The sequence below is a fragment of the Coregonus clupeaformis genome, chromosome 18, assembly GCF_020615455.1.
Source record: "Coregonus clupeaformis isolate EN_2021a chromosome 18, ASM2061545v1, whole genome shotgun sequence".
NCBI classification, from domain to species: Eukaryota; Metazoa; Chordata; class Actinopteri; order Salmoniformes; family Salmonidae; genus Coregonus; species Coregonus clupeaformis.
Genome location: NC_059209.1, coordinates 52,912,081 through 52,929,968, shown reverse-complemented (window position 1 = coordinate 52,929,968; position 17,888 = coordinate 52,912,081). Strand labels below are relative to the sequence as shown.

Genomic DNA, 17,888 nt, shown 5'->3' with positions numbered 1-17,888 from the left:
AGCACGTCTGTGTGTGTGTGTGTTCCCCCAGAGGACAGAGGAGCCCACAGTCTTCAGTCAGAGTAGAGTTAATAGGGTCCATGCTGAGCGTCACACTTCTAAACGAGCTGCAAAAGGAACAGGCAGCGACACGAAACCCTCTTTCTCTCCACCAAGCCCTCTTTCATTCTCTCCATCAAACCATCTTTCTCTTTCTCTCCAGCCTGTTACTGAGGCTGTCAGCCACAACAAACAAAGACAGGGATGAATAAATTACCAGCCTGCTTTCAGCAGAGAGAACAAATGACAGAAAGAGAGAGAGAGAGAGAGAGAGAGAGAGAGAGAGAGAGAGAGAGAGAGAGAGAGAGAGAGAGAGAGAGAGAGAGAGAGAGAGAGAGAAAGAGAGGGGTATAGAAAGAAAGAGAGCGAGAGAGAGAGAGAGAGAGAGAGAGAGAGAGAGAGAGAGAGAGAGAGAGAGAGGGAGAGAAAATGAGGGAAGAGATGTAGGCCTATATAAAGGGACCGAGAGGGAGGGAGAGAGAATGCCTATAGAAAGTGGATGAGAGTTAGAAAGACCGAGCAAGAGTCACTTGAGTAATTTCTATAGGAAATAAAAACAGCTGCTTCAACGCTGGGCGGAGGGAGCCTCTATATAAAAGTGTTCTAAACCAGTGAGAGACTGGCTGTGTATTGGAATGTCCTTTATAAAGCTGCCCTGGAGCCTTGCATCAGCTTTCACCTGTAGTAGCATACTGGTACATAAGTACTGCTCTATCGAAAACAAACAAAAACCTAAAACGTCCTTTGGTCTACGTCAATCAGAGCACCTGACTGTTCCACTTTCTAGATTATTGGTTGAGTCTGACACCCCCAGCATGGCTGTAGTATAGTCGGCCAGTCACTGGATAGAGCTGTCATAGTTCAGTACCACAGCCACTGTAGAAGTAGTGTAGTAGGATACAGAGCAGTTGGCTTGGCAGGCTGTTTTTGTAGTCTTGTAGTGTGGCGTGAAGGAGCTGATTAGCATGTCCATAGAGGTTTGATTAGGAGAAGGACAGCACTGACGCTCACTGCTGTAAATCTACTGACAAAAGACCAACGCTCTCTCACACACATACACAATGACCACGCCCTCAGCTTTTAGACTGCCCACTGCGCTGTGTGTGTGTCCACTGCACTGGTGTTAGTGTTCATCATGTGTGTCTAACGGTAACCATTTTGCGCCTGGATGGGCCTTTTACAGAATGTCTGTTTCATATGGAGCTAAACAGCAGTCAGTCTGCTCTATACAGAGAGAGCGGGAGAGTCTTTGACAGCTCTTTCAGTGGTAGAGTAGTCACAGTCAGTGCCATCCCACTGGGCACAGATGCCAATTCAACGTCTATTCCACGTTGGTTCAAAGTAATTTCATTGAAATGACATGGAAACAACGTTGATTCAACCAGTGTGTGCCCAGTAGGATAGTAACAGTCTGATAAATACAGTGAGCTACAAAAGCATTGGGACAGTGACAGATGTTTTGTTGTTTTGGCTCTGTATGCCAACATTTTGGATTTGAAATGATACAATGACTATGAGGCTAAAGAGCAGACTGTCAGCTTTAATTAGAGGGTATTTACATCCACATCGGGTCAACCATTTAGAAATTACAGCACTTTTTGTACAAAGGTATTGGGACAAATTCACTTATATGTGTATTAAATTAGTCAAAAGTTTAGTATTTGGTCCCGTATTCCTAGCACACAATGATTACATCAAGCTTGTGACTCCACAACTTGTTGGACACACTTGCTGTTTGTTTTGGTTGTGTTACAGATTATTTTGTGCCCAATAGAAATGAATGGTAATTGTGTATTGTGTAATTTTGTCACTTTTATTGTAAATAAGAATAGAATATGTTTCTAAACACGTCTACATTAATGTGGATGCTACCATGATTACAGATAATCCTGAATGAATCGTGAATTATGATGAGTGAGAAAGTTACAGATGCACAAATACCATACCCCACAAATATGCTAAACTCCCCTGTTATTGTAATGGTGAGAGGTTAGCATGTCTTGGGGGTATATGCTAGATTTAGAGTTATTTGGCAACTTTAGATGTGAATGATACAAACCATAGAATGCCTTAGAAATCAAAAGATATATGGGCTGCATGATGCGACTATAGGGTATTGATGATTTAAGAATGTTGCAAAAAGAAGCTTGCACTCTGTTCCCTGCCTCAGGCTGCACACGCTGTTCTCTTATCAAGTGATCATATTTTCACCCATCAAACTATTCTCAATGTAATATTGTCTTTACTAATATGTAAAATTAGTTTCAATTTACAATGGCACATTATCAAATTGTCATGAGCCCTCTCACTCCACCGGGTTACCACCTTAATTTGTTTCCACTATCTTCCACTCTGCTCACCTCCCTCTCTCTACTCAGCCTAACTAGCTCCACCTGTCCCTGCTCTGCTCGGCTCTAATTACTCTGCCAGCTGCGCTGCATTACCCACTAACCTCTCCCAGTATTTAAGGCCCTGTCTTTCAGCTCTCCGGTGTCAGATCGTCTGCAAAGCTCACACCCGGAACCTGTTTGCTCGCGCTTCTGGCTCACCCTGGTTTTGTGACCCCGGACCTGCCTGTTTTTGGATACTCTTCTGCCTCAGGAGATCCAGACCTGCTTCTGCCATTACGACTCCTGACTACTCTTCAATCCCGGTAACTCTGACCAGCCTTCTGCCTTGCTACTACGTATTTTGGATTTCCCTTGAACTGTACTGCTGCCTGGTTTCATTCCGCCCTGTTGTGTCTGTGTCTCCCCCCAGGACTTCTGGACCACCCACCACCGGCTTCATAGGACGCATCGCTGCCACTGGGGGGCACAGACCCAGCGCGATTGGACGGGATCCCTGTTACCCCTGGAGCCTTCATTCACTCCCCTACTTCCCTTTTCCCTTAAGTTTAATAAACTTTCTGGTGTGACGCAATTGTGGTCCTCTGGTCGTCTGTCTGAATCGTGACAGTACGATCTGACCATTATGGACTCAGCGCACACTTTCCCCGACATGGAAACCGATGAGCATGAGCAGCAGTTCCAGCAGCAGCAACAACAACTCGCCATGATCATTCAACTCCTCACCAACCTTACCCCAGCCAGTCTGCCCACCAGCCCAGCCCCGAGTTACCTGCCCCGGTCATTGCAGCCGCTGCTCCGAACCCAAGATTGGAAACCCCGAGCGGTTCAACGGCGATTCAACCCAGGTCCGGCCATTCCTGACTAGCTGCCGACTTCAGTTCTCCTTGCAGCCAAGGACCTTCGCCACGGAGGGGGCTAAAGTTGGGTATGCCATCACTCACCCTGACGGGCCGAGCTCGACTCTGGGGAACAGCAGAGTTCGAACGTCAAACCCCGCATGTGCAACCTTCGACCTGTTTGCTGAGGAGATGCTGAAGGTGTTTGACCTGGATTCACCCACCGCAGAGGCGTCTCGTGAACTGTTCAGTATTCGACAAGGCAGACGTGCAGTCGCAGACCATTCCATCGACTTCCGAACCCTGGCTAGACGAAGTTCTTGGAACACACCATCGTTGGTGGACGCGTTCTTCCATAGTTTGGCTGACTATATCAAGGACGCAGTTGGTCTCCCCATGAACTGCCTTCCACTCTTGATGAAGCCATCGCACTGACTGTCAGGATCGACAGAAGGATACAGACCCGTCGTCGTGAGAGGGGGCGCCAAGGTCCACCTACTACCGGCATTCGGAGAGATCCGACTGGGCTCCTGTCATCTACTGCCACTCACCCAGGTCAGCTTGATCAGTCTGAGCCTATGGAGATTGGGCGAGCCTCCCTCACTCCTGCAGAGCGCCAGCGCCGCTTCCACCTCAAACCTCTGCCTCTATTGTGGAGGTGATGGACATCGTGTGGTAACCTGCCCTTTAAAGGGCCGAAGCTCACCGGGCGTAGGGGGAGTCCGGTTGAGTTCAATGACCATCCAGTCCTCCGACCGCAAACCCCCTGCTGCAAGTTCACCTCCGCCTCTCTGACTCAACTCACACCCTGGCTGCTCTGGTGGATTCTGGCGCCCGAAGCCAACATAATGGACATCAAGCTGGCACGCCAACTGGGACTGGAGAACCTCCGTTTGACACCTCCTATTCCTGCCCGGGCACTGGACGGACACTTACTCGGATCGGTCACTCATGTCACGGCCCCGGTCTCGATGGGTCTGTCCGGAAACCATCAAGAAACTATCCAGTTTCACCTGCTCCCCTCTCCAGGCCAACCCCTCATCCTGGGTTACCCATGGCTCCGCCGGCACAACCCTCAGCTCGACTGGGTGACCGGGGTGATCAGGGAGTGGGGAGAGGACTGCCACCGAACCTGCCTGCTTGCTGCCGCACTACCCCCCTCGGCCAGTACCTACTAACTCCGCTCCTGACCTCTCCAATGTCCCAGAATGCTACCATGGTCTCAGAGAGGTGTTTAACAAAGCAAGAGCCACATCTCTGCCCCCTCACCCGACCGTACGACTGTGCCATCGACCTCCTCCCTGGAACAGCTCCTCCAAGGGGTCGTCTTTATTCGTTGTCTGCTCCTGAAAGAAAGTCCATGGAGGACTACATCAATGGCTCTCTGTCCGCAGGATTAATCCGTTCATCTTCATCTCCTGCTGGTGCTGGCTTCTTCTTTGTGGGGAAGAAGGACGGATCTCTTCGCCCCTGCATCGACTACAGGGGACTCAACGACATCACAGTGAAAAACCGTTACCCTCTGCCTCTGCTCACCTCTGCTTTTGAGTTGCTCCAGGGAGCCACTGTTTTTACCAAGTTGGATCTCAGAAACGCTTACCACCTAGTGCGGATCCGGGAGGGAGATGAATGGAAAACCGCATTCAATACACCAACAGGCCACTACGAGTATCTGGTTATGCCTTTTGGCCTCACCAATGCTCCTGCTGTGTTCCAGGCTCTAGTGAATGATGTACTGCGGGACATGTTAAACAAGTTTGTCTTCGTTTACCTGGATGACATCTTAATTTACTCAGAAACCTGTCTGAACACACCCGCCATGTCCAGCAAGTCCTTCATCGTCTTCTGGAGAATTCCCTCTACGCCAAGGCAGAGAAATGTGAGTTTCACGTCAAGACAGTGGCCTTCCTGGGGTACATAGTGGCAGAAGGAAGTATCCAAATGGATCCTGCCAAAGTATCAGCAGTCACTTCATGGCCAGTTCCGGAGAACAGAAAGAAGCTGCAACAGTTTCTGGGGTTTGCTAACTTCTATAGGAAGTTTATCCGGAACTACAGTACCGTTGCTGCCCCTCTCACTGCTCTAACCAGCACCAAGCAACCCTTCACCTGGACCCCAGCAGCCGACAAAGCCTTCAGTACCCTCAAGGGTGAGGTTCACCTCCGCTCCCATCCTCAGATGCCTGATGTGGACCGGCAATTCATTGTGGAGGTGGACGCCTCGGATGTGGGAGTTGGTGCTGTGATTTCTCAGTGGGCTGCGGAGGATAGGAAGCTCCATCCCTGTGCCTTTTTCTCACGTCGGTTGTCCCCCTCTGAGTGCAATTACGACATAGGGAACCGTGAGCTGCTGGCTGTGAAGCTTGCCTTGGAGGAGTGGCGTCACTGGCTGGAGGGGTCCACCATTCCATTTCTCGTTTGGACCGATCATAAGAACTTGGAGTACATCCGCACGGCCAAGCGGTTGAACTCCAGGCAGTCCCGCTGGGCCCTGTTCTTCACCAGGTTTAATTTCACTCTGTCATACCGGCCTGGATCACGCAACACCAAGCCAGACGCCCTCTCCCGTCAATTCCAGAAGGATGACACCCCCTCCAAGGACCCTGTGTCGATTCTGCCAAGTCCCTGCATCGTTGCAGCTCTGACCTGGGCTGTTGAGGAACAGGTGCTGGAGGCTCTCCGTAACCAGCCAGGTCCCAGCACTTGCCCAGCTGACCGCCTTTTTGTCCCCGAAGACCTGAGGTCCCAGGTCATTCAGTGGGGACATGACTCCCGCCTAGCTTGTCACCCTGGCTCCACCCGCACTTACAACCTGCTCGCCCAGAGGTTCTGGTGGCCCTCTCTGAGGAGGGATGTACGGGAATTCGTCCAAAGCCTGCCCCATCTGCAACCAACACAAGTCGTCCTGCCAGCCCCCAGCCGGATTGCTGCAGCCCCTGCCTGTGCCCAGACGTCCCTGGTCTCACATCGCCCCTTGACTTTGTCACGGGCTGCCCCCTTCAAGTGGCATGACCGTCATTCTCACCATCGTTGACCGTTTCAGCAAGATGGCACACTTCATTCCCCTCCCCAAGCTCCCAACCGCCAAGGAGACCGCCCAGGTGGTCCTGGAACACGTCTTCCGGATCCACGGACTGCCAAGGGATGTTGTTTCTGACCGTGGTCCACAATTCTCCTCCGCTTTTTGGAAGGAGTTCTGTCACCTGCTGGGAGCCACAGTCAGTCTGACTTCCGGATTCCATCCCCAATCCAATGGGCAGTCAGAGCGGGCTAATCAGGAGCTCGAGAAGGCACTGCGTGCATGACTTCACGCAACCCCCACTCCTGGTCGCAGCAATTGACATGGGTGGAGTACGCACACAATTCTCTGACCTGCTCTGCCATCGGTATGTCCCCTTTCCAATGTGTTTATGGATACCAGCCTCCTCTATTTGCCAGCCAGGAGGAGGAGGTTACTTGCCCATCTGCACTTGCTTTTGCCCGTCGATGTCGCCGCACCTGGTCACAAGCCCGAGCCACACTCCTCAGGTCCGTTGCCAGCTACACTACCGGGGCCAACCGTCGGAGAATTCCTGCTCCCACCTACCATGTTGGTCAAAGGGTGTGGTTGTCATCGAAGAACCTGCCACTCAGGGTGGAGTCGCAGAAGCTGGCACCTCGGTTCATTGGCCCATTCCCTATCATAAGAGTGATTAGCCCAACTGCTGTCCGGCTCCAACTGCCTAATTCCCTGAGGGTGCACCCCACTTTCCATGTGTCTAAGATTAAGCCCATCCATGAGAGTCCGCTGGTTCCTGCTGCGCCTGGTCCTCCTCCTCCACGGCTCGTCGATGGTGGTCTGGTTTACACCGTCCGCCGCCTGCTTCGGTCCAGACGGAGGGGTAGGGGTCTCCAGTACCTCATTGACTGGGAGGGCTATGGACCTGAGGAAAGGACCTGGGTGCCAGCTAGTCGGATTGTGGATAGGACTCTCATCACCGCTTTCCTGCACGGCATCCTGATCAACCTGCAATCCGTAGGGGCCGCCCCAGAGGGGTCCCTAACCGTCCGGCCCGCTCGGCTTCCTGTCCTGTGCCTGATCCTGTCTCGGGACCTGTCCCATCTCCCGACCACGGCCCTCCGGCTTCCTCCGAGGATGAGGACGTTCACTCGGACCGTTCGGAGGAGTTCTAGCCCTCCTCCGGCTCCCCTCCTCCCGCCCGGCGTGGTGTTGCTCTTGGGACTTCTGGGGCCGTCCCTTGGGGGGTTCTGTCATGAGCCCTCTCACTCCACCGGGTTACCACCTTAATTTGTTTCCACTATCTTCCACTCTGCTCACCTCCCTCTCTCTACTCAGCCTAACTAGCTCCACCTGTCCCTGCTCTGCTCGGCTCTAATTACTCTCGCCAGCTGCGCTGCATTACCCACTAACCTCTCCCAGTATTTAAGGCCCTGTCTTTCAGCTCTCCGGTGTCAGATCGTCTGCAAAGCTCACACCCGAACCTGTTTGCTCGCGCTTCTGGCTCACCCTGGTTTTGTGACCCCGGACCTGCCTGTTTTTGGATACTCTTCTGCCTCAGGAGATCCAGACCTGCTTCTGCCATTACGACTCCTGACTACTCTTCAATCCCGGTAACTCTGACCAGCCTTCTGCCTTGCTACTACGTATTTTGGATTTCCCTTGAACTGTACTGCTGCCTGGTTTCATTCCGCCCTGTTGTGTCTGTGTCTCCCCCAGGACTTCTGGACCACCCACCACCGGCTTCATAGGACGCATCGCTGCCACTGGGGGGCACAGACCCAGCGCATTGGACGGGATCCCTGTTACCCCTGGAGCCTTCATTCACTCCCCTACTTCCCTTTTCCCTTAAGTTTAATAAACTTTCTGGTGTGACGCAATTGTGGTCCTCTGGTCGTCTGTCTGAATCGTGACACAAATGGGCAGGAACAGGGGCAAGAGGAAAAAGACATGTCATCCATATGCACTCGAATTGCGAATGGAGGCCACTTTCAAAGTCACTATAATTGTAGGCTAACTCTGGATTTGTTAAATTTCAGCTAGACCAATGATGTATATTAAATCTGTATTTTTTGTATGTTTTTCTGCAATGTGTAATATGCGGTAGGTTATGTATTGTATAACAGCACAATCACTATTTTAATTCAGGGTTTCTTTCGGGCTTGAGTTCATATATACAGTTGAAGTCGGAGGTTTACATACACCTTAGCCAAATACATTTGAAACTCAGTTTTTCACAATTCCTGTCTTAGGTCAGTTAGGATCACCACTTTATTTTAAGAATGTGAAATGTCAGAATAATACTAGAGAGAATGATTTATTTATTTATTTATTTCATCACATTCCCAGTGGGTCAGAAGTTTACATACACTCAATTAGTATTTGGTAGCATTGCCTTTAAATTCTTTAACTTGGGTCAAACATTTCGGGTAGCCTTCCACAAGCTTCCCACAATAAGTTGGGTGAATTTTGGCCCATTCCTCCTGACAGAGCTGGTGTAACTGAGTCAGGTTTGTAGGCCTCCTTGCTTGCACACACTTTTTCAGTTCTGCCCACAAATGTTCTACAGGATTGAGGTCAGGGCTTTGTGATGGCCACTCCAATACCTTGACTTTGTTGTCCTTAAGCCATTTTGCCACAACTTTAGAAGTATGCTTGGGGTCATTCTCAATTTGGAAGACCCATTTGCGACCAAGCTTTAACTTCCTGACTGATGTCTTGAGATGTTGCTTCAATATATTCACATAATTTTCCTTCCTCATGATGCCATCTATTTTGTGAAGTGCACCAGTCCCTCTTGCAGCAAAGCACCCCCACAGCATGATGCTGCCACCCCCGGGCTTCACTGTTGGGATGGTGTTCTTCGGCTTGCAAGCAACCCCCTTTTTCCTCCAAACATAACGATAGTCATTATGGCCAAGCAGTTCTATTTTTGTTTAATCAGACCAGAGGACATTTCTTCAAAAAGTACGATCTTTGTCCCCATGTGCAGTTGCAAACCGTAGTCTGGCTATTGTATGGCGGTTTTGAGCAGTGGCTTCTTCCTTGCTGAGCGGCCTTTTTGGTTATGTTGATATAGGACTCGTTTTTACTGTGGATATAGATACTTTTGTACCTGTTTCCTCCAGCATCTTCACAAGGTCTTTGCTGTTGTTCTGGGATTGATTAGCATTTTTCGCACCAAAGTACGTTCATCTCTAGGAGACAGAACACGTCTCCTTCCTGAGCGGTATGACGGCTGCGTGGTCCCATGGTGTTTATACTTGCGTACTATTGTTTGTGCAGATGAACGTGGTACCTTCAGGCGTTTGGAAATTGCTCCCAAGGATGAACCAATTTTTTTTCTGAGGTCTTGGCTGATTTCTTTTGATTTTCCCATGATGTCAAGCAAAGAGGCACTGAGTTTGAAGGTAGGCCTTGAAATACATCCACAGGTACACCTCCAATTGACTCAAATAATGTCAATTAGCCTATCAGAAGCTTCTAAAGCCATGCCATCATTTTCAGGAAATGTCCAAGCTGTTTAAAGGCACAGTCAACTTAGTGTATGTAAACTTCTGACCCACTGGAATTGTGATACAGTGAATTATAAGTGAAATAATCTGTCTGTAAACAATTGTTGGAAAACTTACTTGTGTCATGCCAAACTATAGTTTGCTAACAAGACATTTGTGGAGTGGTTGAAAAATGAGTTTTAATTACTCCAACCTAAGTGTATGTAAACTTCCGACTTCAACTGTAGACCTATGCGTATGCATAAGCTCTAATATACATATGTGTGTTCTGAATTAACCATCACCTTAGAAAGCACTGTCCACAACATCCACAAGGACCATGTTTTCCACTCAGTTTCAACCTGTTGTTGAACTTCTTTCTTCAAACTGATCAATCACAGTGAGGTGAGTTTTAAAAGCACATACTGTTTTGAAGATAAGTGTTTGATGTGATTTTCGATTGCATTTGCATTGATGTCAGAGGGGTTAAAGGAACAGTAGAGCCCTGAGTACCAGGCCATTAGCAACCTGATGATCATTAGTGAGTTGGGTAGTACTAACACGTCCAGAGAGCATAAGAGGAGAATGACTGCCGGCGTGGTGGTAATACGGTCACGCAACAGCCCTACGCACTACCCTCTGTAGCGCCTTGCAGTCGGATGCCAAGCAGTTGTCATACCAAGTGGTGATGCAGCCAGTCAAGATGTTCTTGATGCTGCAGCTGTAGAACTTTTTGAGGATCTGAGGGCCCATGCAAAATCTTTTCAGCCTCCTGAGGGGGAAGAGGCGTTGTCGTGCCCTCTTCACGACTGTGTTGGTGTGTTTGGACCATGATAGATCCTTAGTGATGTGGACACCGCGGAACTCGAAGCTCTCGTCCGCTCCACTACAGCCCTGTCGATGTGGATGGGGGTGTGCTTGGCCCTTCGTTTCCTGTAGTCCACGATCAGCTCCTTTGTCTTACTGACGTTGAGGGAGAGGTTGTTGTTGGTGATCAGGCCTACCACCGTTGTGTCGTCGGCAAACTTAATGATGGTGTTGGAGTTGTGCGCGGCCACGCAGTCGTGGGTGAAAAGGGAGTACAGGAGGGGACTAAGCACACACCCCTGAGTGGCCCCCGTGTTGAGGGTCAGCGTGGCGGATGTGTCGTTGTCTACCCTCACCACCTGGAGTTAATGTCTGTGTTAGCCCCCGTGGCAACCTGCACTAAACTAGGTCATCCTAACTACCATACAATTACACACACAGGAAATCACACCAGCAGTGTTTTCCATAGCTCTGCTCCACTCTGCTGTGCCAGGGAAGGCTTTATTACAGGGTTTATGCAGAGTTTAGAGCTTCCAAAACTATTCTAGAGCTCTACTGGATCTCCATGTATTAACCAACATCAAGGCAGGATACGAGACAAGACCAGACATGTAGGCCCCTATGTGCGTGTGAGCATGTGTGTATGTGTGCGTGCATGTTCCTTGTGTGTGTGTGCATGTATGCATGTAGAGGAAAGTGTGTGAGTATGTGTGTGTGTGTGTGTGTGCACGTACATGTGTGTCTAAATGTGCACGTGTGTGTACTCACATGGTCCCTCATCTCCTGCTCCACAGTAGGTGACATCATGACGACACAGACAATGGTGACCAGGAGGAAGTAGAGGACATACATGAAGCGTGTTGATGTGGACTGCTTGATCTTAGGACAGCAGCCACAGCAACAGGAGCAGGCTGCCGAGCCACAGCAGCACGCCAGCTACACCAGGAAAGAAGAGAAGACATAGACATTAATACTTACAGTATACTGTCATTATGCATGCTCAATAACAACATTATGGCCCGGTTTCCTGGACACAGAGTAAGCCTCTCCGAGAAGGAGATTCTCCATTGAGATTTAGGATTCTCCAATGAGATTTAAGATTATTAATTGAGCATGCTTTTCACTCCAGGACTAGGCTTAATCTGTGTCTGGTAAACCAAACCGCCCCCTTAAGATTTAAACTAAAGCCAGTCACTGCTGCTAACAACTCAGGAAAATGCACAGAGAGAGAGAAAGAAAGCCGTTGATGCAGCCAAAAAGTTGTTGAGCAGGAATCTCAGGAGTTGTGGCTGGTTGACAGGGGTTAGAGGAGTTTGAGTAGATCCCTGGCTGGTAGTGTGTAATGTTGTGAATTGTTAGATACTACCGCACTGTTGGAACTACGAACACAAGCATTTCGCTACACCCGCAATAACAGACCAGTGCGCCATAGCCAATCAGCGATACAGTAGGCCTATATGCAAATAAGCCATTTGCCACACGGGCCTGCCATCATTCACTTTGAACTGGACTGTGTGTTTACAGGCAGTAGCAACAGCGCGACTTTAGATCATTAGAAAGCATTCGCCAAAAGCCACAAAATACCTGAATGGATTCCTTCAAATATGTAAATCCCACGGGAGTCCTTTTATATTTGGGAACTTTACAGTCCTATTGATCAAACAACCATGAACAGGTAGGCTATCTCTTCCTCAGTTGACTATTTACATAAACAACAACAATATCAACAACTAATGTTAGCCAGAGTGAGATTAGCTCAAATCTAATGAGGGAACAGTAGATAAACCCTCTGAAACTGTTTTAGCTTGTAGTAGGCCGTCAAAATTGCACTGATAAACGATGGGGAATAGTAGCCTGCTCACTCTTCTTCAGCTTGCCTGCCAATGCTTGCTTGTCCCAACCCACGTTTTGACAACTGAATGGGAACATGCCTGCCTGCCAGCCCATTTGATCGATGCCAAAATAAATTTAATTGAGGCCTCCCGAGTGGCGCAGCAGTCTAAGGCACTCCATCGCAGTGCTTGAGGTATCACTACAGACCTGGGTTCGATCCCAGGCTGTGTCACAACCAGCCACGTTGACTTACTTGTGATCATTGCCCTTGCTAGTTTGATTGTATTGAAATTCCCAGCTTTAGTTTGCTACATTTGTCAGTTTTTGTCCAAAATAGTCATTGAAATTGAAACCGTGCATCCCAAATGGCTGGAGGCAGCAAACAATGTACCAGGGCCCGGTTTCCCAAAAGCATCTTAAAGCTAAGTTCATCGTTAGAACCTTTGTAAGAGCATCTTTACATTTCCGAGCCGTTTCCCAAAACCGTCTTTATTAACGTTGCACTCGTAATCTAACACCTGCCTCAGACCACTCATCGAACAGCTAAGTGCGTCATTAGATCACCATTTGCCCTCCCGTGTCACTTTACACACAAGAAATCTTCACTAAACATAGAATGAAGATGTGTATCTGTCTCTCTGTGACCGCTGAAAACGTCATAGTTGTATATAAATAGCCAAAAAAGTTTGCAATGTTATAAACAAGCGAAGCAAGGATACATTTAAAAAAAATGAAAACCGAGATAACCGATTATTTTTATTTTTTTTCTTATTTTTTAGGGGGGGGAATGGATCAGCTTAATATTGCAGATAGATTGTATCTTCTATCAATGTAATTGTCTGCATCACTTCCAATCCCCCATGTTTTTTTATATATATATAAACTCCCCTTTATTACTTTTCAACCCCGCCATCCTTTCCCTACTTGGAGTAAATTAGTGAACAACAATGCCCAGGCCTCTACTTCCGGTCTATACTTACTATCTACACCTTATGGACAGAGTTAATTTTACAATAATTCTATTATATATATATATTTTTTGCTCCTGAACTTCTTCTACTCTCAACCTCTCCGATCATTTTCATGATGTCCATCCGGTTTGCTTCTATATGCCATATCTTTCTAACTGTGCTCTTTCCCAAAAGCTCCCAACATACAACCTATATACTTATTATGGACACAGTATGCTTACATTATTAGTTATCTTTGTTATTATTTGTTGTTATTTGTTATTAGTCCCATCCTTCAACTCTATTCAATACCTCCCATCTATCTCTTAACACCATCCATATAGGATTTCTATTTGCCATATATATTTCAACCGTACTGTGATGTTTTACAAAAGTTCTGAACCTTTCTCTTCTCATTGCTTCTACAGATTGTGAATTAAAAATAAACATTTTTGCTAAAAGTATTATTATATTATTGATTGATTGACTATGACTTTTCAGATCACCCAGTAATGCTATCTGCAAGGTTAGCTCCAGGTAAATATTGCAATCCTTTAGCCATTCCTGGAACTGTGTCCAAAAACAAGCTACAAATGGACAGAACCAAAACAAATGATCTAATGATTCTGTCTCTTCACAGCAAAATCTGCAGAGCTGGGAAGATTGTATCCCCCATATAAATAACATTCTATTGGTAGCAAGAATTTTATATAATAATTTAAATTGAAAGATTCAAATTTTTTGAATCCGGTGTCGTTTTGCGTGTCAGTTCATAAACACTATGCCATGGGATCGGTACGTCAAAGATCTCTTCCCAACTATTTTGCAATCTATATGGGACGGCTGTCAATCCTTTGGTCCTTTAGTGAAACTGATATACTTTTTTATTTATCACAGTTTTCCTTAACCAATTATGTTCTTTAATGCAAGGCCGACAGACAAGTTCCTTACTTTCTCCCCCTTCCACTTTCCTCTTCCACTTTTGCGGTAAGGCTGCAATTATTTGGTTGTAATTTTGGGTAGAGCAGACATTTCCATATGTTTTTGTTAGCTGCATGTGCGACATAACTCCACCAGTCCTACCGATGATATCATTTACGAAGATTATACCTTTTTTAATCATTCTGTCAAAAAATAAAGGTTTTTTGTCAATTAGTATATTTGAATTTAACCACAATATTTGTTGCATTATTTGTTCTGTCGTTTCTGGAGGATTAAATTGAAATTGCAACCAACTTTCTATGGCTTGTTTTAGAAATAGTGATATTTGGGAGATTATTTCCTTTTCAAATAACTGAAAGTGAGAGGTTGTAATCTGAATAAAGGGAAAACGGCCTTTCTTGAACATTGGGTGAGACAATCTTTCTAATTTGCTTGAGAACCAGTTCGGATTTAAGTATAACTTTTGTATGGGGTGGCAGGTAGCTTAGTGGTTAAGAGCGTAGTGCCAGTAATCGAAAGGTCGCTGGTTCTAATCCCCGAGCCGACTAGGTGAAAAATCTGTCGATGTGCCCTTGAGCAAGGCACTTAACCCTAATTGCTCCTGTAAGTCGCTCTGGATAAGAGCGTCTGCTAAATGACTAAAATGTAATGTAATGTAAATGTATGACTGAAGCTTTTAGTGATAGGTCTAATGCTTTAATATTTAATAATTTCTGTCCTCCGAATTCATATTCATTATATAAATATGCCCTTTTAATTTTGTCTGGCTTGCCGTTCCAAATAAAATGGAATATTTTTTTCTCATATAATTTAAAAAACTGTTCGCTAGGCGTAGGCAAGACCATAAGCAAATAGGTAAACTGGGATAATACTAAAGAGTTAATCAGGGTGATTTTTCCACAAATTGACAGGTATTTTCCTTTCCATGGTAGTAAGATCTTATCTATTTTTGCTAACTTTCTATTAAAATGTATTGAAGTGAGATCATTTATTTCCTTTGGGATATGTATTCCGAGTATATCCACATCACCATCAGACCATTTTATTGGTAAACTACATGGTAATGTAAAAATTGTATTTTTAGTGATCCAATACGTAATATAGTACATTTGTCATAATTTGGTTGTAATCCAGAGAGGTTAGAAAATGTATCTAGATCCTCTATGAGGCTGTGGAGGGATTCTAGTTGTGGATTTAAAAGAAAACATGAATCATCAGCGTACAATGACACCTTTGTTTTTAAGCCCTGTATTTCTAATCCTCTGATATTATTATTGGATCTGATTTTAATAGCTAACATCTCGATGGCCACAATAAATAGATATGCCGATAGTGGACAACCTTGTTTCACTCCTCTTGACAGTTTAAAACTTTCTGAGAAATAGCCATTATTTACTATTTTACACCTAGGGTTACTATACATGATTTTGACCCATTTTATAAGAGATTCTCCAAAATTGAAATGCTCCAGGCATTTATATATAAACCCCAGTCGAACTTTATCAAATGCCTTTTCGAAGTCTGCTATGAATAGCAGGCCTGGTTTCCCATATTTTCCATAGTGTTCTATTGTTTCCAATACTTGCCTTATATTATATCCAATGTATCTTCCATGTAGAAAACCTGTCTGAAGCAAGGATACATTTAAAAAAAATGAAAACCGAGATAACCAAATTATATAATAGCTCGATTATTAGGCTACAATGATTTGTTGAGCAATTACGGAAACTATTGTCATCATATCCTACTTTTAGGTCACGTTGATATTTTCTATAGCGAATGAGGGAATGAGCGATTTTGACTTTGGCTTTATTCATTCTTGCTCACAGTTTACACAAACTGAAGAAATGCAGAATGTACATAATCAAACATTGCATTCAAAATAACATGAGAAAACACTTAGAGTACATAACACATGGCAAACATAATACAAACACTTAAATACATAACAGGCTAGAGAACATTTCTTCTCTTGATGGGAAAAGAAAAATTAAGATGACTTTGAATAGCCATAAATCATTTAAGAGCTACAGCGAGCTCTTTAGCCTATATTCTGGAATTATTTTCAGCACGGGACAGCTCCTGTTATGACACAGTTAAGTCTCACTTTATAAGGAGTGCAGTGTGTGGTGTTTTAGGAAATGGGTATGGCATCTTTGGACGTTACTTTTACGATGCATTGTTAAAACACTCGTAAGCTTAAGTTCCATCGCTATCGGGAAACCGGCCCTGGCCAGCTGTGATTTACAACCAATATTTGTTGGACTACCAAGAAATGTATTGGTGAATTATATGAATCACGCATTGAACTGCATCCATCTATTCTGCCAACAACGTCATAGATTTTTTTGGTCATAAAATTGGTTTTGTTGCATAAACTAGGAATTTGATATTTTTTACTGATATTATGATTGTCTGTTTGTTTCATATCTATAAAGTAGTTAAAACACTGTCAGTTCCACTTTAAGACTGTATCATATCAGAGAGACAGGACAGCAGGGGACAGGCATGGGAGGGGGAAAAGGATGTATGTGCACAGAGACGGAAGGAGAGCAGGAAACAGCGGCCTGTTTTTGTTTCCTATACTGAAGCCAACTCAGACCCCCCTAACCTCACCACAGCTGTGTGTGTTCTGTAGGATTTAGGGCCACTGGGAATCTTATGACTATGGAAGGGTATGGCAAGGGTGGGGTTCCACTAGAGTGGAAGAGTAGAGGTTCTGAGTATGGTGTATAATTATCCAGTTCAGAAATAGAAGACAATGCCTCTGCTTATGAGAGCAGTAAGACAGATTATCCGGAAGAACAGTCCATTTGTGTGGAGAGTGATGGCTTCAGAGGCATCAGTGTCAACAGCGTGGGTCTAAAATGCATAGGAGAATCTGCATAAAAACGATGAATGAACAGGCTGACAGTTTGACAGACACACAGGCCATTATTTTAGTAAGCGTAAATTGTATTCTACATTTCTCACACCCACCGATCCTTTCAGATGCAGGAGTGTAGGGCTAGTAAGGAAGGTGTCGTGGAGGAGGGGCTGGGGGGAGTGTGTACTGTGCAGGGTATTGGGTAGAGGTAGGGAGTTGATTTGGGACTGGGCAGTAGGCCTATATCCTCTACTAAACTACACAGGTCTAAATGGGATTAGTTCCTCTCTTTGATAAGAATGAATTAGGCAACACAGACTCAAGTAGAGGATTAGAAAAATGGTTGTGTGGGTGTTGGCTGTCTTTAGTGAGAGTGTATTTAGCTGTTCAGCTAATCTAATAGAGCCAGTGTGTGTAAACGCTCTAATACTAACACAGTGGACACACACTAAGGGGGCTAGAGGAGCTAACCGGGGCTAACTGAATAGCTAGCTACTGTGCTGAGGCATTCCACTGCACACAGAGAAAATGGCGATGCCATGACAACCAACTTTGACCCTCCCCTCCCACCCACAGCACACCAACCCCCACTGTGACTCAACCCTAGCTGGACCCTAGGGGCAATGAGAACTCTCTCCCTCTAGTTATTTCTGTTATGCTATCCCTCTCTCACTTCCTCCCCCCTCTCTACCACCCTCTCATCCTCTTCCCTTTATTTGACCTCCCCATTTCTTTCTCGATTCTCTCTCTCTCTCCTCCCCATCTCGTTCTCT

At 46.0% G+C, this 17,888-nt stretch overlaps 1 protein-coding gene across 1 annotated transcript in view; it reads right to left on the bottom strand.

Moving 5' to 3' along the window:
- LOC121573620 (serine incorporator 5-like) overlaps positions 1–17,888 on the bottom strand; it is a 39,885-nt gene that overhangs the window by 13,823 nt on the left and 8,174 nt on the right. Inside the window, exon 2 of the mRNA XM_041885737.2 lies at positions 11,293–11,460. Coding sequence (XP_041741671.1) covers positions 11,293–11,460 — 168 coding nt within the window. The remainder of the gene's footprint in view (positions 1–11,292; positions 11,461–17,888) is intronic.